General features: G+C 45.1%; 1 protein-coding gene across 3 annotated transcripts; it reads left to right on the top strand.

Annotated features, from left to right (window-relative positions):
- Nucleotides 1–1,068: 1,068 nt before the first annotated feature.
- LOC127317365 (MADS-box transcription factor 1) lies at nucleotides 1,069–12,536 on the top strand. 3 transcript variants are annotated; one of them, XM_051347925.2, is made up of 8 exons: nucleotides 1,069–1,528; nucleotides 9,967–10,042; nucleotides 11,145–11,206; nucleotides 11,305–11,404; nucleotides 11,741–11,782; nucleotides 11,875–11,916; nucleotides 12,013–12,152; nucleotides 12,302–12,536. In XM_051347925.2, exons 1-8 carry the CDS (start codon nucleotides 1,344–1,346, stop codon nucleotides 12,393–12,395), a joined length of 741 nt encoding a protein of 246 aa, XP_051203885.1. In that variant the 5' UTR covers nucleotides 1,069–1,343; the 3' UTR covers nucleotides 12,396–12,536. The 3 variants fall into 3 exon arrangements, with proteins under 3 accessions (XP_051203885.1, XP_051203884.1, XP_051203883.1); XM_051347924.2 differs by having other exon boundaries at nucleotides 1,071–1,528; nucleotides 11,878–11,916; nucleotides 12,013–12,146; nucleotides 12,292–12,536; XM_051347923.2 differs by having other exon boundaries at nucleotides 1,073–1,528; nucleotides 12,013–12,146; nucleotides 12,292–12,536.
- Nucleotides 12,537–21,883: the final 9,347 nt, after the last annotated feature.

Raw genomic sequence — 21,883 nt, forward strand, 5'->3', positions numbered from 1 at the left:
GCGGAAGAAGAAGAGAACGACCAGGAGGACGCGGACGAGAAAGCGGACATGGCAGAGTACGACCACGACGACGGCGGGCCAGCGTGGGATCCAGAGACCCAGCCGCGAACATTACCGAGGAGGAGGCCATTGCCATGGCACTGGCCAACAACGAGCTCGCTTTGTGGGACGGGCTCGCAATCCAGCTCCGCGAGTCCGCGCTCGCGCAGGGGAGGCCCGCGACACCTCCGGCCACGCCGACGCGTTCCAACGACCGCGCTCCGGCTGCTGCTCCGGCCTGGGATCTCTGACCACCTTCACCACGAGGGCTACTCCGGTGCTCCCCCCTAAACTAAGTTGAAGGGTCATAGTTGATATATTTTTTCCTATGTTGGATCCGCCGAAATTCATGTCTAGCCCATGTATACTTGTCTATATTGATACGATATGTATACGTCGCGCAAGGAAAAAGAAGAGATCACATAAGCAAGATCTTTATAGCATTTTTTTATTTCGGCACACGCACGTGACCGTAGATACGTATAAAACGAGATACAACACAACGGCGGACCATACGGCCTGTACATGGCTGTACGGACGGTGGACCTACACTCAAAATTATGATCGTGAGTCCTCTTACGAACATCTATGGAAAGATCTCCACCATTATTGTATTTTACGTGCCCATATTTTTTCCAGGGGAGGAGCACCGGAGCAGAAGTGCTTCACCACAGCCTCCTGCGCAGGCAACAGCCTGGCCGCAGTTGCCGCAGCTTGCGCTACCTCCTCCACCGTCAGCGTACCAGCTTCCATGACCGAAGCCGGAGTTCATCGACCTCGTCAACGACGACGATCAGTAGGCAATACCTACTTTTACCACGCCTTTATGGTCTTTTTTATGTTTTTTGTTAATGTAAATTATGACTTTATGAATGAAAAAATTATGCGTCGTGCCGTTGGATCTACCCTCGACGCAAACGAACGCGCGGACGATTTCGACCATGACAATGTCTGTTTGGGCGTCCAAAATGTGTCGGCCCCTTGGAGATGCCTTAAACCCCCACCACCACTCCAAAAAGTACAGTACCAGAGAGAAGAGAGAGAAAGACGGAACAACACGAACGATTGGCCATTGGCCAAGCTAGGGATCCGGGGTAAAAAGATTTGGTGGAGGGGGACATTTCTAGAGCGAGATATTTGGTGAACATGGATATTTCTTGAGAGGGAAAGAGAAACAGGACTTAAAGGCACACCGAGAAAGCATATGATCGGAAATTCAGACATCCTCTGCTTGCTTCGTAAAGCAACAGGAGAGAGGAGAGGGGAAGGGGGAGAGAGGAGGAAGAAGAAGAAGGAGAAGAAAGATGGGTCGCGGGAAGGTGGAGATGAGGCGGATCGAGAACAAGATAAGCCGTCAGGTGACGTTCGCCAAGCGCCGGAACGGGCTGCTCAAGAAGGCGTACGAGCTCTCGCTGCTTTGCGACGCCGAGGTCGCGCTCATCGTCTTTTCCGGCCGCGGTCGCCTCTTCGAGTTCTCCAGCTCCTCGTGGTACGTACTGTGTCTTAGTAAGTTCTAACGCTGCTCATCATGTCCATTCTCTGGGCTCTAGCGATATCACATCAGAGATTTTGCCTGGGGTTTACATCAGCAACTTTTTCAGCTATAGATCTATCTTGCCTTTGTTCCCTTCGCTTGGTTTTGGACCTTATCTGTTCATCGTCGCTTCAACCGATTTTTTGGTCTCAATTTAGCAGCGGATTCGTCAAGATCTGGCCAAATAAACCTCTGTCCTTTTTGCTTTCTGTCAGCAAAGCTTTTTTTATGGGAGCAAAAAGATAAAACAGACTTCATTATATAATACTCCAGATAGTAATATAGTATTAGGATTTTATCCAATATGTGTTTACCACATGGATCCTGGTGTAGATTTCTCGAGCTTAGACCATAGAGTTGATCTGCTGCACGTATACCTCACCATTATTGTTTTGGATCGATCGCTTTGCTGCAATGAGTAAGAACAAATGAGCCAACACCATCTCTCCTTGCTGCCTATTCCTTCCATCTTTGGAGAATTCTGTTTCACTACTGGTAATTGCAGGATGTTCTCTTTCTTTCCTAGCTATCAGTTCTGTCTCATCAAACCCATGAAGAAATCTCTCTTTCTGCAAAACTCACTCAAAAATCGCAGTTCCAGAATAATCATTCTACATCACAAGAGCCGGTTGCGGTCGTGCAGCAATCTAGAGCCAAAATTGCTCTAGCATGTGTCACAAGTAAAAATGAGATGCCCTTCTTGCTGTTTCATTGGTTACTGTTCCATTGAAGGCAGCAGCTCCCCCGAAAAATCGTCTAGTGTGGTACTTCTAGGTGTTGCGTGGTCTGACCGCCGAACTAAATTACTACTCCAGTACTCCTACGTCGTGTCAGCAAAATTAAAAGAAACACAGATTGCATGCAATGAACTACTGGATGAACTGATAGGTGGACAGTGCATGCATGAATGAGCGGCATGCAAGCCAATCCTGGTTGCGGTTACACAAAATAATACTAATTCTAAAATTGAGTAAATTTCTTATTGGGTGGAGAAGTTGAGTAAGATGATTGAAAGAAAATGATGATTGCATTCTAGGAGTTAAACTTGCCGAGGTAAAAGTATCATCATAGCTTGAACTAGACTTACAATGATAATCATGTTCAGCTACTATCTCCATTCACAAATACTCCGCCTTCTGGGTTTAATCAAAATCAAACTTATAAACTTTGATAAAAAAAGTTTACAAAAAATATTAACATCTATAAAATAAAATATATTATATTAGAATCGTCATAAAGTGTACTGTTGTATTAAAAGTATTTTGTATTACAGATATTGATATTTTTCTTATATTATTGATTAAACTTTGCAAAGTTTGACTTTGATTAAAGCCAAAACGTGAAGTAAACAAAAATAGAGGGAGTACAAACGTCATGTAAACTTTCTATTTTGTATCCTGTAAAATATGGTGCAATACAGTGAAGTTTCGATCCATCTCTCGTTCAACTTGCCATCAATCCATGTTACCACATGTACTCCATTTCTATATATTTTTTGCACCCCTTTTTATATTTAAGAGGAAATTCTACTTTTTACTCTATATTTGTGATTTTATGAAACTGATTAACCACATTTAATTTTATGAGGAACATTTGGCCCCTACTTGTTACAACGTGTCAAGTTTAATCCCATTTAACCATTTTTCCTTGGTTCTGTAGCTCGAACAACCTGTGAGGCTGGCATGGATGTTGAGTTAGACAGCAAGTCGGAGACGTCATGCAGTTTTGTGTTTTCATCCAACTTGTGGTCCGCTAACGCGTCTGACTTGCACCTCGACCCGCATCCAGCTGATCTCACTTAGCCAAACCAGGACATGTACCAACTCCAGGATTCCCATTCCTCATAGAACTAAATATGATTACATATTTGAAAGTGACAACGTCGGTGAGTAGGTCTAGGAGACCTAGGGATGTTGTGCGGCTAACTCATGGGTTTGTTGGTAGCGGGTTGTGGTGCGGGTAGGTGGGGAACGGATCAGGTATAACCAATGAGAAGAAAACAATGACATCGGGTAGGTTTCCAACCTTTACTTGCATCCACATCGGCTTGACATGTGGTGCTGGAGTGCCCGCAATAATAAAATGGTTGTAAAACTTGGCTCACAATCATAAGTTTGTGGTAAAATGTTGCACACAAATTAAAAAAGGTAAATGATATCACAAAATCACAAATAGAGGTAAAATGAGTGGAATTTGCACCTATTTCAGGCAACTTTAATTTTTAAGTGCTTCTTTGATTCCTAGGATTCTTCAAATGCATAATTGTAAAAGGACACATGATTTCAATGTCATGGCCTTTCAAATCCTACACATTTTTTATTGTTCGATAGCTTCATAGAAAAATGATTCCTTCGAAAAGGTTTGTGTGGATGTAAAATTTCCTATGAGATTGGGAAACCTTAAATAAATGGTACATAATTGATCATACGAATTAAACAAATGAAATGCAAAAAAAAAATCTAAGGATTGTAATCCACCAATGTTCCTATGAAAATCCTTTGAATCAAATACACGCTCATGCTCTGTATTCTAAGTTTTCATTTCATGTACTTCAAGTTTCGGTGGTCTTCTCTTCTAAATTTCTAAGATACGGTTGTCTTGGATTAATGACCTCACAGTGGAAAGTTTATCCCACATCCTTGTTATGTGCTTAGTTAAAATATTGTATGTCTGAACTATTTTAAAAGTGATTTAATTAACATTTTTAATGAAAGGTATTGCTATGTAGTAGTATACAAAAGTGACCAACAAAGACAATAAATTTGTGCCCACAACATATGCACATAATCATTAGATAACAACAAACAACGCAAAAAAAACTCAACATTCAAGCGAAATGAAAACAAGGACATGTCATTGCAAGATCGTTAACTAAACAAAAACACACATCTAAAACTGATTTAATTGTAGACTCTACGATGGAGCCAACAGAACATTATCTCTATGCGAATAACAAATGTGGATCTGTGAGGTTTAGAAGGGACTTATCATCAAAGCGACCCACATCAACACTGTGGGTGACAAACAAACGCATAATCTATGGTTTCAGCCTAGGAAACAAGAGAAGCTGTAATATGTATCGTGGAGTATGGCTAGCGAAGGCCCGATCTACGTGTTCCACCACCCATATGGTAGGTAGAAAAACTCTATCCAGCCACAACCGCCACCATTGGCTAAGAGCACCCCAGCCGCATCCTTAAATAGGAGTTTGACACATGTGTCGAACAAACCGAATGACGGGTATCGGGCCTGGGTTCCGCTTTTGGGTGGCATCTATGCGACTATGCCCAGCTGCCACCCTCAAATGGCCTACAGAAAAAGCTCTAAGTTTAACGTAAGTTAGAATTTTATTCAAATTTTGTTATATATTACATACACGAATGAAGTTCGGCTAGAATTTAAGACTAAACTAATTTTTATATATATCCTCGGAAATCTTTGTGTCACTCTACCAAAATACAAGAAATTTATTTGAATCGGGTTATGATCTTGAAATCTCTTAGATTCAAACTGAAGTAAAATTTAGTCAAATTAATATGACTTTAAGAAAATGGTGGAAATTGTTTCTGAATATTATATATTGCTGAGGTCTTGAATATTTTTGTAACAAAAGCTTAACCCTGCCGTTGAACAGCCTACATTGCTCCCCCACCGCGTGACACATGCATGGTCGACATTCATACATGTATAAAGCGTGGAGATATACACATATCTCTCTTTACAGCCGAAGCGTCATTGAACATCCATTGAAAGTCAGGTGTCAATCATCTCATGCAATAAAAAAGCAAGTATTACTTTTTTGTTGTTGACGGGAAACAGTGAATGCATGTATTTATATTTTTTTTTCCTTTGACTACAATTGTACAAGAGGATGCTTATGTGTGAATTTTACAAATCGATGCACACCACAAAGAATCTTACTCCCTTTGTTCTCATTATTCGGCTCTCTGAACTGAATGGATGCATTTTTATATCTAAACGATTATTGCTGGGATTTTTCTCCCTCAAGTTTTTTTGGCGTTCATTTATATTTCATGAAGATATTTCCTCTTTGGATGACTTCATGGTGAAGAATTTTATGGTTCATCCTCGTTTTAGGTGCTTGATACGCTGTTATACGTCCTAAATACTGGACACGGCTAGCTGAGCAATTTGCATATCGATTCTTGTACTGATATTGGCACGTGCAAGGGTACAATAATGCATTTGCTTTCGTATGTGAGCACGCCGTTTGGCGTCAGAGTCAGCCCGCTTCAAGTTTCCTGCTCTAAGCTTAGGCTGGGTTGAGATTGCACCGCTTTCGTCGAACTTTATTCTTTATATATTATTGTGCCAATGTATGTAAGAGATGGACAAAAAAAATTTAGCCAAATAGTGAAATATGAAGAAAAAAAAGATTAGGAAAATTAAATTTGGTTATTATAATCCAACATAGAGCTAAAGTACGCTAGCATTCCTCCATCGGGGTTGCTGGTAAGGATGGCAATGTGTAGTGAATAATATTAGGTTTGGGTGCTACCCACAGATACACAAGCATACTCCCACCCTGAATATTTTGGTTTGGTACCGAAGGATAAAATTGCCATCCTTAGTTGTCAGGCTTAGCATGCTTTGTAGTCATCTCATATTGCACTGGCGAACAAATGGCTCCCTAGGTCCACATGTCAAGCTTATTTAAGTTTTATTCTAAGCAATGTCATGCTCTATCTCCATCAACTAGATACTAATCTTTGCCCTAACTATTTGCCACATTTGTCGCATCGTCGATATACTACTATCAAAACCTCCATTACGGACTTTGGGGGAACTCATAGGTGCCTGCAACAAAGATATCAATTGGTGGTAGCGGAAGATACCACTTATGGTTTCTAGAGTGCAGGTGAAATACAAATAAGAAAATAGAAAGGAAACACCACCATATTCCACGGTTGTCCATGTCCTCCTTTGGAATGGAGAAGGAATTGTATGGTACCGGTGCCTTTACTGTTAAAGGTGCTGCCAGGTCGACTTCTCCAGGTCGAGGAAGGATCTCATTAGCTAGGTTTGCCTCTTTTTTATCAACGCCGATGACCTCCCTCCTGGCAAGCATCACTACGAAGACATCCATGACCGTTTCTCACCTATCTATCGTGTTGATTAGACCCACATACAAGTAGAGAATCCTCAATATGGGTGTCGTAGTTTGGATCAAGGAGCTCCATTTCTGGGAGCTAAGGATATCATGTTTAACACTGAGAGACTCAGTCTCTGCCAAGCGCTTATACATGGTTGGATCTTGGCCTGGAGCATACTAATCTTAAGCACAGACCTAGGACAAAAGTCCATTATATCATTCAAACTGTTGAAAAACATCTTATACATAAAGAACTCAATGTCCAAGAAGACATGATGCGAAGAGCCAAAGACACACAACCAATGGCATGGATCGTATGGGGTCGCTTGCAACGTACCAATATATCATTACAGCTAGTTTATGCTCCATCAAGCAAGAAAATCCGTAATAAAATTACAACCGACACTTATGCATCTCTAATCATGTTATTAGGTGAATTATTCGTCGGTAGATCAGTTGAGTGCACCCCTCCCAAACCCTAAACACACCCCGCCGCCGCCGCCGGTAGCGCCTCCGGGCAAAGGCCGCGGGGCGTGGCGGCGGCGGCGGCCTCTCCTTGTTGCCGCGCTGGGACGGCGACCGGGATCCCTCGACGCTCGCTGCGGCCGGTCGGATTTGGTGATGGGCGGCGGCGACGGCCAGACCTCTGCGCGACGGCCAGAAGCGGCAGCCCCTTGCCTTCCGCCGGATCTTCACCGCAGCACGCCGGAGGGGCTGGTGGCGGGCAGCAGCCAGGCCATGATCTGCGCCACTTTCCCCCCGCCTCTCGGCCGTGTGTGGAGGCGATCTCGGGTTTCTGTCGCGCCACGAGGTCGCCCGGGGAAGCAGCCTTGGGTACGACGGTGGAGGTGGCCATCTTCTTCGTCGGAGAGGGTCGGCCTGCGGTTGGTGGTGGTGGATCCATCGATCTATCACCGCTTTCCGGCGGCATGATGGAGGAGCTTGGAAGCCGGCGTCGGTGTCGCCGGTGGTGGGTTGGAGTGGCCAGCCCGGGATGGTCGCCGACGTGGGGGTCCGACCTGAATAAAGGCGGCGGTCCTAGGGCCTCTCTTGCGTGAAGAGGAGGACCTACCGGAGGCCTGGACTCGTGATCTGGCCGGAGTGTTGAGTTCCGGAAGGCTCCGCCGATGAATGTAACAGTGCTTTTGCCTGGAGTTTGTTGGATCGGAGGTATTCGGTCGTGCGCACCCATGTTTTTATTCCGACCGATTGGTTCTGGAGGGAGCGGCGCGAAGCTCTTTTTCTTTGATTGACATCAAGTGACTATGGATCCATGATGAAAGTCGGAAGAAGAGAATTTCATGAAGGCCAGAGGGGAGGACTAGCTAAGGGAGGTTCAAGTCTTTGCGATGTTGAGGGACTTGCTTGGTGTTTCGGGCTTCACAGCAGCGGTATGAAAGTGGGGGCGACAACACAGGTGAAGTGCAGAGTCCTACCTTTCAGGGTGAAAACCCAAGGTCTGGCCTTAATTGGTTGTGCCTGGCAATGTCCTTGGTGGAGGTATTTGTTTTGAGAGCGGGGACTAGTCTGCAATTCAGGTGTTGTCTTGGCGGTGGATGTATTGCTGTTGTTAGGCCCGAGATATTGTAGCGGGACTTTTATTTCTTAGTTTTCTTTTCTTGTTTTTGGCTGTGTGCATCCGTAGTGCCATTAGGGTGGTGCGTTGTTGCAGAGGCTGGGTGTAATTGGTATCTTCTTGATATTAATATATTCCCTTTATCGAAAAAAATCATGTTATTAGGACGCCAACCATATTGGTTGAAGCCCGCACAGCGCCCAGACCCCATACGACTCCCCTCCTCCTCCCCAGCGGCTCCCCTCCTCCCGCCGCCGCCGCCTGAGGCGCCACCGGGCAAAGCCCTGGAGGTGTGGCGGCAGCGGCGGACTTCCTCGGCCACGACATCCGTGGGGGCGCGGGTTTGCGTCTCCGGCGGTGGCGACCCGCATCGGGCTGTCGACGGTGGTGCCATGGAGCGGCGGCGACCAGAGGAGGGAGAGGATCTCCATCGTTTGGCGGGCGGCGGTGGTTCGGGTCCGATTTGGGTCCTGGTGGGCTCGGGTGGGCCGCGATCTTACTGCTGCGGTCACAATGATGCCGGCTTCGTGCAGGTTCTGGGTTCGTTCCGAGGCAGGACGACGCCATGGGCGACTGTCCTTGGCATGGTGGTGGCGGCCTCCTCCTTCGCCAGAGGTGGTCGTCTGGTTGCTAGGGTGGCGGATCACGAGATCCGTCTACTCCGGCGATGAAGTTCTAGTCGACGACGAGCTAGCGGTGAAGGGGCCACCGGTGAAAGCCGCGCCTTGACATCATTCTTGGCGGATGATGGCGGCGGCTATTGGCGTTGTTCCCTTGTGAAGGCATCATCTTTGCTGGCCTCTACGCTGGCTCTTGCCGAGTTGGGGACTAGCAGTTGTCAGTGAAAACTGTGCCACGATTGGCGGGCGATGGCGGCGTTAAGCGTCGCTTCCTTCTTGAAGGCATCGTCGTCGCAGTCTGCAGCTACTCACTCGTGCTGCTCCGGTGGAAACCCTAGATCCGGGTCTCCCGGATCGAATGATGTTGGCGCTTCCTGCGTCGTTCTACCTCTTGGGGCATCATTTTTGGAGCAGCGGCAGGATGGAGGTGGATCTTTGGTGGAGTGGTGGGACACGTGCAGGATGGTGGAGTTGTCTGGCGTCATGGTGACATCGACGGCAGGTCTGGCAAGGTCAATGCGGTGATCCCTCTTGAAGATGGGTGTGAGGAAGACGGTGGTAGGATTTCTGTGGCGTGTGTGTTGGCGTGCGCTGAGAGTCTGCTTGACTGGATGTGCTTCTCACGTGCTATTGGGCGGCTTGGGAAGGCATTTGGTTGTTTGGATGATGTGAGTTGGTGTATTGTCACCCCCCTTCATCCCTCTGTAGGTTTAGAGAGGTGGCTTCGAGTTTGATCTTTGTATTGCTCTTGTAAGATGTTGCGAATAATCTAATAAAAAAAAGCCGTGTGCATCCCTTAGATGCAGAAGCTGAGGCGATTTTTCCTCCATTTTAAAAAAATTGAAAATAGACATGCATCAATTAGTGTTTTTTAACCTTCAACCGGTCAAGCGTTGCACCACGATATATATGCAATTATGCATACAAAGCACTTTATGATGGAGCTTTGAGCCATGGAAGAGTACCCTGGAATTTCAGTTTTGTACTTGTCCAGTACTTGAACGATCACTTCATTGCCTTTACATTTTCTGCATATCCAGTACTACATGGTTAAACTTATCAATTGTCTTTCTTATGTCAACAGCATGTACAAAACACTTGAAAGGTACCGCACTTGCAACTACAACTCACACGAAGCAAACCCTACACTGGAAAACGAAGTAAGCATCTCAAGTTCTTAACAACTTTCTGAATGTAATGCAAATTATACTGCTATCTTGATGGAAGGGGCGAATATCAGTTTCACTAAAAATTGCAATTAACTAAATTCGCCATTGGAGACCATAATTTTCGTACAGTTAACCAAAAAAAATATTGGACAAAGGCTTGCATTTCTCTCTTCAAGGTTAAATGATGATTTATGTTTCCTTCACGCGAGGCATATCTTGTTATGCTGAAGAAAAAGAATGTTCTTCAACCTTAGTCAAAAATTATTTTTTCCTTTAGATTTAAAACTATTGTTTATTTTAGTTGACCATGCAATAATAATAATTATCAAGAGCATTACCGTTTAAAGTTAATGGGCTATTGTGAGACTCCAACTAGTCTACAGAAACGTATACAATAGAGTCTGAGAACGATGAATCGTCACGTGAGAATCAGATGCACCTCTTCCATGGGTATTAGCGGAAGAGAAGGCAGCATCGCTAGTAGCATATTTTATTGACTTTTTGTTATGAAATTTGGAAAAAATGATAAAAGACCTCTTTTGAGTTACATTTAACAATGATATAGGACAAATAAAAAGTGCATCATTAGCCCATGAAAATTGCTCGTGGATTTTGTGGAATCCATTTAAACATGTATTAAATAATGTTTGGGTATATACCTGAGGGTTTAAATTATTTTGTTCTTTTTTGGAGAGGGATAGGAGACAAATTTTTCATACTGTACAATTGTTTGCCAAAAAAAAATGTACGTCGTAATACATCTATGTGAGCCATTGAGAAGCATTATTACGAGATATTTAACTCCAAAAATCTAGAGTCTGTAGTGAGGACTGAGAATTCACCAGTGTGCGCAAATAAGCATTATATGTTCAGTAAGTTGTCCCAGGCTAGATTCAACTTAAACATTGCACCACCTTCCAGTTCGTTCCCTTTCTGAAATTTTCTAGATATTCCCGTTTGTTGGAACGACATTTCGTTTGAACTACTTAATTTGTTTACCCAACATGGTCTGTTAAGTTGATATGTACGCACTGTCAGTATTATATCACTTGACCTAACATTTCTGTACCTGTTCTTTTCTTGTTGAAACTAGATTAGTTACCACGAATATTTAAAGCTAAAGACCAGAGTTGAATTCCTTCAAAGTTCACAAAGGTAGTCTTCAGATGTGGTGCCGAACCTTACTTTTTCTGCATATGCTCTTATTATTTCGATATTGCTCTAGCTTACCAGCCCTCGTTCTCATATCTTAGAAATATTCTCGGTGAAGATCTGGGTCCACTTAGCATTAAGGAGCTTGATCAGATTGAAAACCAAATAGATGTATCCCTCAAGCATATCATGTCAAGAAAGGTAAGAAATTTCACTGGTTATGGAAGCTAAGGTTCGGCGTTTCAGATGTTTTTTTCTAGTACATACTGCTCCAGTTTACCCGCAGGAGATGCACAAGGCCCAATTATCCGAGTACAACGACCATATTGGAAGCAACAAGCCACATGTAGCCGGAAACATTAAGTTGATTTATTTCTTGTAATGAAATAATATCTACTTGCAACAACTTTAAAATTGTATCGTTTTAGGATTCTTTGTATGAGATTTTAAATAATTGTTTAATGCTTTAAATTTACACATGCATGATAATTCTACCAGTCATTTGGGTCGTGTATGACAAAGTCGTATGTTTTGCAGAGTCAAGTATTAGCTGACCAGCTATTTGACCTGAAAAATAAGGTAAGAATGAACTTCTGATTATCATCACGCTGAATTGCATCATCTCTGTTGATATTTTTTGTTTAATGACTGACTAAAATTATGTTCTGCAGCAGCAAGAACTGCAGGATCAAAACAAAGACTTGAGGAAGAAGGTAATATAACAACAATTGTCGTGCCTATGCTTGACTGAAAATTTTAAATACCATGAAAAGACATATATTTTATGCCAATTATTTTGTGAACGACAGTTGCAAGACAGCATCCTCGAAGAGAACGCAGTTCACATGTCCTGGCAAGATGGAGGACAAAATAGTGGGCATGCCAATGAGCCCTATCCGGGATTCCTCCAACACCCGGATCATGATTCCACCATGCAAATTGGGTATGTGCTTATCAATGATATGCTTGTAAACCTCTCCTAGAAACTTGAATTTTCATAACTTGAGTATATTTTTTTATATATTGAGGAATATTTTTGTTCTATCAATCAGTCCATAGTTTAATTGAATTATTATTTTCGTGTGAAGGTATCATCAGTGATCAGTCCTACATGGACCAGCTGAACAACAAAGACATAGCTTCTCACAAGAACCCGAATGGAGAACCTGGATCGTCCGCAGGCTGGATATGACTGATCGATGTGGCGTTGCCTCCCGTGTGTAGCCACTAGCCAAAACATCAGGACTTCCGTGCAACTGTTATATTTGTCTATCATTGATGTGTGGTGAGCACCATATGTATCTTTATCTATGTCAGCACCTACGTTATGCTATATTGTGTTTGTACGTTGCTCTGCTGATTATTATTCGTGGAAGAATTGTAAGGATAGAGGAGGATTATGCTAGGTGTCGGTCGCCTGACACTTAGGCTAAAGTCGGTCGTCGCGCGATTATGTGTGCAAAACCAGCCGTGATGTAGTCTTGCACTTGGGCCCCTCGGGTTTTTGGAAATCAACCGTGCTTGCAAGCTTCTCCACTTAGACCGCAAGGATATATCCCCTTGGCCTTAAACTTTCCCATATTTAGAACACATATGGCATTATCGTGAGTTAGCCTAGGATAGAGTATTCTATATATAACTAAGTAGTTCGTAGCCACTAAGAAGATTTCCCTCAACATGCAAGGTATCCATCTCATTAAACATCTCATCTATTTCATTAAACATCTACAAGCAATCTTAAGCTGTCACGCGTGGCTCCCTTCTTTTTAGGTTCTACTTCTAGAGAAGCTAGCTTTTGTAAAATTGTTGGAAAAATCTGTGGTGGAGAGAAGCTCGCAGAAGGCGGTTCTTACTACTCTTTTTAGCTTCTGAAAATTTAGTTTGTTTGATGTGTTGACTTGTGAAATGTCTGTAACACCCCTAATTTTATATGTGATCTAAATAATTGCTAGCAGATAATGACATAGAAATGAAAAAACACGAAATAGTATGTTCCACATTGAGCAAAGTGCTAGGAGAGTGATTAAATGAACGAACTGGGCAGCGCAGAGAGCAACCTATTCCAGCTGCACATGGCCGCGCCATGGACATGGCTTGTTTACCTCAAGGATGCGCGGGGCGGCGCACATGCCGAGGGCATCTCCAACGGGGCGACGCAAATATACGCTGAGCGACCGTTTGCATCCGTCCGGGTTAAAAATACGTCTCGTATCATCTCCAGCGGGGCGACGAACAGTGATCGGGCCGTTCGCAGCGACACAAACATGGTTTAAATATGCGTCAGGTTTGCGTCTCTGCGGACGCTGCAGTCGTCCGCTCGGTCCTTGCATGGGCCCGCCTGGCAGGGCACAGATGTTTCTTCTTCCGCACCATTACTTACGGGCGGCGCGCTGCAGCTTTTCCAGGGCCGCGTTAATGGCGCGCCTCGGCTTCCGCGAGCGTGCGCTGCTGGGCGGCGTCATAGTGGCAGGACATTGAAGGCGAGATGGCGTCCGAGCCTCTTAAAGGAACGTTGCCGGCGCCCATTTCCCCGACCACACCATTGCCAGAGCCCACACTATCCACCCGACCGACTGCATGGAGAAGAAATGTTGGCCGTTCCGCAAGACAAAGAACGACCAAGAGGCTAGCAGCTCGCGGTCCAGCAAGAATCCACGGGTCGGGCGGTACGTCCGCATCGAGCTCGTGCGCCGCCTTTACGAGGAAAACCGGCCGGTGCCATGGCCGGACGCAAACCTGCCTGGAGGGGCTGGTACCTCAACTCCAGGCGCGTGCCGGTCCCCGTGCCGCGCGAGGGCCGAGAGCGTCGGGACGAGGTGCGCCGCCGTCGAGCGATCTTGCCGCCGGTTCTCCGGGAAAATCCGGCGTCGTGCTCAACTCCTACAACTGGATCTCATTCGGGACGTGGGAGTTCAACGCGCGCCGCCGCGTTGGCTACCTCGGCGACGTCGAGTACTTTGACCGCGAGATCGCCGCGGAAGAAGAGGAGAACGACCAGGAGGACACGGATGAGGACGAGGACGAGCACGCGGAGTGCGCAGACTACGACCATGACGACGACGGGATGGCGTGGGATCCGGAGACCCAGTCGCCGGACATTACCGAGGAGGATGCCATTGCCATGGCACTGGCCAATAGCGAGCTCGACGAGCTCAACGAGCTCGCTTTGTGGAACAGACTCGCAATCCAGCTCCGCGAGTCCGCGCTCGCGCGGGGGAGGCCGGCGACTCCTCCAGCCACGCCGACGCATTCCAGCGACGGTGTGCCGACTGATGCTCTGGCCTGGGATACGTGGCCACCTTCACCACAGCCTCCTGCGCAGGCGACGGCCTGGCTGCAGTTGCCGCGGCATGCCCTACCTCCTCCACCGCCGGCATACCAGCTTCCATGGTCGACACCGGAGTTCATCGACCTCGTCAGCAACAATGACCAGTAGGCAGTACCTAGTTTTACCACGTCTTTATGGCCTTTTTAAAGTATTTTTATGTTTTTATTAATGTAAATTATGACTTTTATGAAATGGGAAAAAATTATGTGTCGTGCCGCTGGAGCCACCCCCGTCGCAAATGAACGTGCGGTCGATTTCAACCATTTGGGACGACGCAAACGGACGTGTCTGTTTGGGCGTCCGAAATGCGTCACCCCGCTAGAGATGCCCTCAAGCCAGCACATGCCCACGTCCCTGTGTGCGGTGTGGTTCTGTGCTGTGACTCCCTGGCCGGGCTGTGGCTGGGAGGATGACATCGGGAGGAGAAGCTTGAGTTCGCTGGTTGAGTGTGGGGCGGCGGCTATTGGCCGCGGGCGTCAGCGTCAGGGTGGGGAAGCGCGAGCCGGCGGCAGGAGGCGGCGGCGTCCGTGTCAGGTGCGGGTGGCAACGGGTTTAGCGGCTACGTCGGTCGCGGGAGAGCTCGCAGGGGCAGCGGGCGTCGGGCGAGGTGGTGGTTGTCGGAGCGCGTGGACAAGGAGGCCCTCCGTCGTCGGTGTCGGAGCGGCCAGCAGGGGGAGGGGTAGGTCAGCGGCGGCGGCTGAGGCTAGGTAGCTGGAAAGAATCCTAGCGAGCGCTTTGCTGGGAGAAACTGGAAACGATGCGTCTTTGTAGACATTTAATTCGGCTTCTGGGTGTGTATGCTCCCTCTACTAAAAAGTTATATTTTGAAATATCGAAAAAATTTGACAAAAATTCTACATGTACATCTCCACAATACGTTCGTCAAGTTTGAACCAATATTTTTTGTTATCTGTATAAAAAAATTATCTTCTAAAAAGTCTTACTTTTAGCATTGAATTTTGTTTTCATACACACGTCACAAGATAAGTTAATTTTTTATGAAACGAATTTGTGAGTGCGTAGCACGTGAAGATGTACATGCAAATTTGTATTTCAATTTTATAAAATTTCAAAATGTGTGTAACATGAATTTCAAAATAAAAGGAGCATATGCTCTCATGTGTCAAAACACCACTCCTCTGTGTTTGTTCTTTTTCTCGAAAAAAAAATTTTCTTATTTTTTCAAGATCTTTTCTTGTTCACTTGCATGGCGAAGCCTGGTAAATAAGAGCAACCAAAGAGGTACCTTAGTATACCATTTCGATTCCTAGTTGAGAAGCTCGGGAATCCCGCGAGAAGTACGTACGTCCTGGCCGCCACTTTTTTTTATCTTTTGAGCGGGAGAACATCATATATATTAATCAAAGGCAGAGATACAGAGTCTTTTAAGGGTAGGATGGGAACCATCCACACTTTGCTTTCTAGCTAGAGCAGCTAATGTTACCGGACGTGTTAATTCCTACGGCATCACATGTGTGATCCATCATGCACGTCGTGTCGGAGGGCGTCTCAGAATCGATATCGTGCAAATTTCGGCGAATTCGCTGAGATCCTCATGGTACCGGATTTTGGGCATCACATAATCCACCTTCCGGTTATCGTCCGGTCCCTTCCAGTATTAAGTTGCAAGCAACGAATTATCGCATTAAACAATGTGTGTAAAGTAAACAATAGAATTACCCTTGAATAAAACATTGTTATTTTCTCCCTAGTAGCAACTAAAAGAACATCTCTCCATAATTATATTTTGTGTGTTTGATGACAATATGTGTGATGATCTAATGTGGCATAGTGTGCAGAAAAGATCAACATTATAGTTTGACATTATAGTTTGAAGTAAGAAGTGCTCAAAGAGAAAAAGTTGTGGATGAAAAGGAAGAAGGAAGAAGGAAAAAGGATTTCTGGAATTTCCATCCTGGAAATTATGAGAATTTCCAGCCCCCTAGCTAAGGACTTTAGCTCCGGAGCCACTGGATGCCCCCCAGAAATTTGCCCGGACATTTGTGACGAGGGGGCGGAAATTCCGGGGGGCGGATATTCAAGCCCCAACTTACACCGGAATTTCCGGCCCTAAAGTTTGCAACGGCTACAATTGGTGCGGGGTATAAATACCCCCTTCTCCCTCCAGCTCAAGTTGCTCAATCCTGCTTAAGTTCATCCACCATTAGAGCCACTTCAAGAAACATAAGATTCACTAGATCTCCTCCTCCAACCATCCAAAGCTCTTGATCTTTGGAGAATCGAAGGAGAAGACCCCGATCTACATCTTCATCGAAGCGATTTGCATTTCCCCCTCATATGCTTGAGGGCCCCTTTGCTAGTGTTCCTCTTTGGAAACCCTAGTTGTTTGTGGTTGATTTGTTTCTTGTTGTTGTTGTCCCCAAGAACCTTGTAAAGGCCCGATTTCCGCCTCGAGGAAATCCCTTAGTGAAAGTGGGCTAGGCCTTTGTGGCGTTACTCACAGGAGACCTGAGTGAGGCCTTTGTGGCGTTGATCTGGCCTTCGCGGCGACCACACCCCTCCAAACGTAGACGTACTTCCCCTCGAAAAGAAAGAACTACGGGGATCATCTATGTGTCTCTGCGTGCTCCACTCTCGGTTACCTCTATCCTTAATAGCTTCATTATATCTTTCCTAGCGATATCTTGCTTAGTTGAAGATCTTGTAATATAGGTAAATTCACATAGTTGCATATCTAGAGAATTTACGTTTGTGTCAAGCCTAAATTTAAAAAGAACTAAAAATTGGTTAGCACCTAATCACCCCCCCCCCCTCTAGGTGTGGCATACGATCTTTTTAATTGGTATTAGAGCTTCGGCTCTTATTTCGGGCTTAACCGCCTAAGAGTATATCGGACGATGAGAATGCGGAAGGGGCCGCGAAGCCGGTCTCTATGAAAGATATCAAGTTGATGGAAACATCTTTGAGGTCCTCCATGGAAGCTCAAATGGAAAGTATAAAGTTAATGCTTTCATGGCTTATTGCACCGCTTCCCCCCGTCATTCCCGTCGTAGAGGAAAATGACAAGGGTGCTTTAGAAGAGGGAAATGCTTTGGGCTTACCCTCTTCTAGCAAGCCCTTGGATGGTGATCACTTATACAAAATTAAAACCCCCAATGCTTCTCCTAGAGCGAGTGTCGGTGGGAGCTACAATGTCGTCCCACCACCTTTCCGCTCTCCCGATATCCCGGTTCCCTATACTCATATAAACAATAGGGGTGATCCACCCAAGTTTAATGTTGAAGATTTTAGTATATGGGAATTTGAGCTTCGCTCTCATGTTTGCAGTGCCTCCAATGAACTTTGGAGAATCATTATGGAAGGTTACAAGCCTTACAATCCCGACAAGTTGACTAGAAGAGAAGAGGCTGATAACCAACTCAACTCTATTGCCTTGAACATGATTCAAACAAGTGTGGGGACAAAGGACTTGGCTTATGTTCGGAAATTCACCACCGCCAAGGAAGCTTGAGAGGGTTTGTCCATAATCTTCATGGGAAGTGAAAGCATGAAGAGAAACAAGTATAGTGCTCTTCGGAACCAAGCCGAAGGGTTCATGAGGTTGCCAGATGAAGATCATCATGAGATGTATAGAAGGCTTATCACCATTGCCGATGCCTTTCGGAAGGTGGGTGCCCAACATATTGATGACTTTTGGATCAAGGACAAGTATATTGATTGCATGATGCCTCTGTTGGAGATATGCCCAAGAGGCAATAATAAAGTGGTTATTATATATCTTTGTGTTTATGATGAATGTTTATATATACCATGCTATAATTGTATTAACCGAAACATTGATACATGTGTGTTATGTAAACAACAAGGAGTCCCTAGTAAGCCTCTTGTATAACTAGCTTGTTGATTAATAGATGATCATAGTTTCATGATCATGAACATTGGATGTTATTAATAAAAAGGTTATATCATTATGTGAATGATTTAATGGACACACCCAATTAAGCGTAGCATAAGATCACGTCATTTGGTTCATTTGCTATAAGCTTTCGATACATAGTTACCTAATCCTTTCGACCATGAGATCATGTAAATCACTTATACCGAAAGGGTACTTTGATTACATCAAACGCCACTGCGTAAATGCGTGGTTATAAAGGTTGGATTAAGTATCCGGAAAGTATGAGTTGAGGCATATGGATCGACAGTGGGATTTGTCCATCCCGATGACGGATAGATATACTCTGGGCCCTCTCGGTGGAATGTCGTCTAATTAGCTTGCAAGCATATGAATGGTTCATAAGAGACAACATGCCATGGTATGAGTAAAGAGTACTTGTCAGGAGACTAGGTTGAACAAGGTATAGCAATACCAATGATTAAACCTCGGACAAGTAAAATATCGCGTGACAAAGGGAATCGGTATCGTATATGAATTGTTCATTCGATCACTAAAGTCATCGCTGAATATGTGGGAGCCATTATGGATCTCCAGATCCCGCTATTGGTTATTGGTCGGAGAGAGATCTCAACCATGTCTGCATAGTTCACGAACCGTAGGGTGACACACTTAAGGTTTGATGTCGTTTAAGTATATATGGAATATGGAATGGAGTTCGAAGTTTTGTTCGGAGTCTCGGATGGGATCCAGGACATCACGAGGAGTTCCGGAATGGTCCGGAGAATAAGATTCATATATAGGAAGTCATTTTATAAGTTTGAAAATGATCCGGTGCATTTATGGAAGGCTCTAGAAGGTTCTAGAAAAGTCCGGAAGAAATCACTATGGAAGGCGGAGTCCCAGAGGAACTCCACCTAGCATGGCCGGCCAACCCTAAGGGGGTGGAGTCCCAGGTGGACTCCACCATAGGTGGCCGGCCACCGCCTTCCAAGGGAAGGTGGGAATCCAACCTTGAGTGGGAGTCCCTCCTTGGGTAGGTTTCCCACCATATGGAAGTTTTTGGGTTGGGGTCTTATTCAAAGACTTGTAGTCCAACACTTGGGGGTTCCACCTATATAATGAGGAGCAAGGGGAGGGGCCGGCCACACCAAAGCCTTGGCCGCCCCCTATAGTGGCCGACGCCCCCCTCTCCCCAAACCCTAGCCGCCTCTCCTCCACCACCTCTCCCGCATACGCTTAGCGAAGCTCCGCCAGAGATCTCCACCACCACCGCCACCACGCCGTCGTGCTGCCGGGATTCCAAGGAGGATCTACTACTTCCGCTGCCCGCTGAAACGGGGAGAAGGACGTCTTCATCAACACCGAACGTGTGACCTAGTACGGAGGTGCTGCCCGATTGTGGCACCGTCAAGATCTTCTATGCGCTTTTGAAAGCGGCAAGTGATCATCTTCTGCAACAACGAGATCTAATCTCGTAGGCTTTGGAAATCTTCAAGGGTTAGTCTCGTTCATCCCCTCATTGCTACCATCTTCTAGATTGCATCTTGGCTTGGATTTCGTTCTCGCGGTAGGAAATTTTTTGTTTTCCATGCTACGAATCCCTACAGTGGTATCAGAGCCGTGTCTATGCATAGATTGGTTGCACGAGTAGAACACAATTGTTTTGTGGGCGTTGATGCTTTGTTGTCTTTAGTTTGAGTACTTTGCATCTTTGTGGCATAGTGGGATGAAGCGGCTCGGGCTAACTTTACATGACCGCGTTCATGAGATTTGCTCCACGCTCGACATGCAACTAGTATTGCATAAGTGGCTTTGCGGGTGTCTGTCTCTCCTACTATAGTGAAGATTCAATTTACTCTTCTATTGACAACACTAGTATCACTGTTGTGGTTCATGTTCGTAGGTAGATTGGATCTTACTCGAAAACCCTAAACCACGTAAAATATGCAAACCAAATTAGAGACGTCTAACTTGTTTTTGCAGGGTTTGGTGATGTGATATGGCCATAATGTGATGATGAATATGTATGAGATGATCATTATTGTATTGTGGCAACCGGCAGGAGCCTTATGGTTGTCTTTAAATTTCATGTTGAGTAGTATTTCAAAGAAGTTGTAATAGTTGCTACATGGGAGAACAATCATGAAGACGGCGACATTGACCTTGACGCTACGCCGACGATGATGGAGATCATGCCCGTTGATGATGGAGATCATGTCCGTGCTTTGGAGATGAAGATCAAAGGCGCAAAGACAAAGGGGCCATATCATATCACATATGAATTGCATGTGATGTTAATCCTTTTATGCATCTTATTTTGCTTAGATCGCGACGGTAGCATTATAAGATGATCCCTCTCACTAAAACATCAAGATAATAAAGTGTTCATCCTTAGTAGCACCGTTGCCAAGACTTGTCGTTTCGAAGCATCACGTGATGATCGGGTGTGATAGATTCAACATGTGCATACAACGGGTGCAAGCCAGTTTTGCACACGCGGATACTAAGGTTGCCTTGACGAGCCTAGCATGTACAGACATGGTCTCGAAACAAGGGATACCGAAAGGTAGAGCATGAATCATATGATTGATATGATGAACACTTTGAGTGTTCGCCATTGAAGTTACATCTTGTCTCGTGATGATTGGACTTGGTGTGGTGGATTTGGTTCGTGTGATCACTAAGACAATTCGAGGGATATTGTTTTGAGTGGGAGTTCACCTAGATTTTAAATTTTGTTGAATTAAAATTTGAACTCAATTTGTCATAAACTTAGTCTAAACTATTGCAAATATATGTTGTAGATTATGGTGTCCCCATCAATCAATTTTAACCAGTTCCTAAAGAAAGAAAAGCTTAAGAGCAATGGTAGCAACTTCACCGACTGGTTCCGTCATGTGAGGATTTTCCTCGCTGGTGGAAACCTGCAATATGTGCTCGATGCACCGCTAGGTGACCCTCCTGCAGAAACTGAAACCGATGAAGTAAAGAATGTTTATGAGACTCGGAAATCTCGGTACTCTCAAGTTCAGTGTGCCATCCTATGCAGTCTGGAAGCCAATCTTCAAAAACGTTTTGAGCACCACGATCCACATGAGTTGGTCAATGAGCTAAAAGCTATCTTTGAAACTCATGCGGCCGTGGAATGCTATGAAGCATCGAAACACTTCTTCAGTTGCATGATGGAAGAGGGCAGCTCCGTTAGTGAGCACATGCTCGCCATGACCGGGCATGCGAAGAAACTCAGTGACTTGGGAATAGCGATTCCTAACAGACTGGGGATTAATCGTGTCCTTCAATCACTGCCACCTAGTTACAAGAACTTTGTGATGAACTACAATATGCAGAACATGAACAAAGAGTTACCTGAACTCTTCTCCATGCTGAAATCTGCTGAGATTGAGATAAAGAAAGAGCACCAAGTGTTGATGGTCAACAAGACCACCAGTTTCAAGAAACAAGGCAAGTCTAAGGGAAAATTCAAGAAGGGCGG

The sequence above is a fragment of the Lolium perenne genome, chromosome 7 (genome assembly GCF_019359855.2).
Source record: "Lolium perenne isolate Kyuss_39 chromosome 7, Kyuss_2.0, whole genome shotgun sequence".
In the NCBI taxonomy this organism is placed as follows: domain Eukaryota; kingdom Viridiplantae; phylum Streptophyta; class Magnoliopsida; order Poales; family Poaceae; genus Lolium; species Lolium perenne.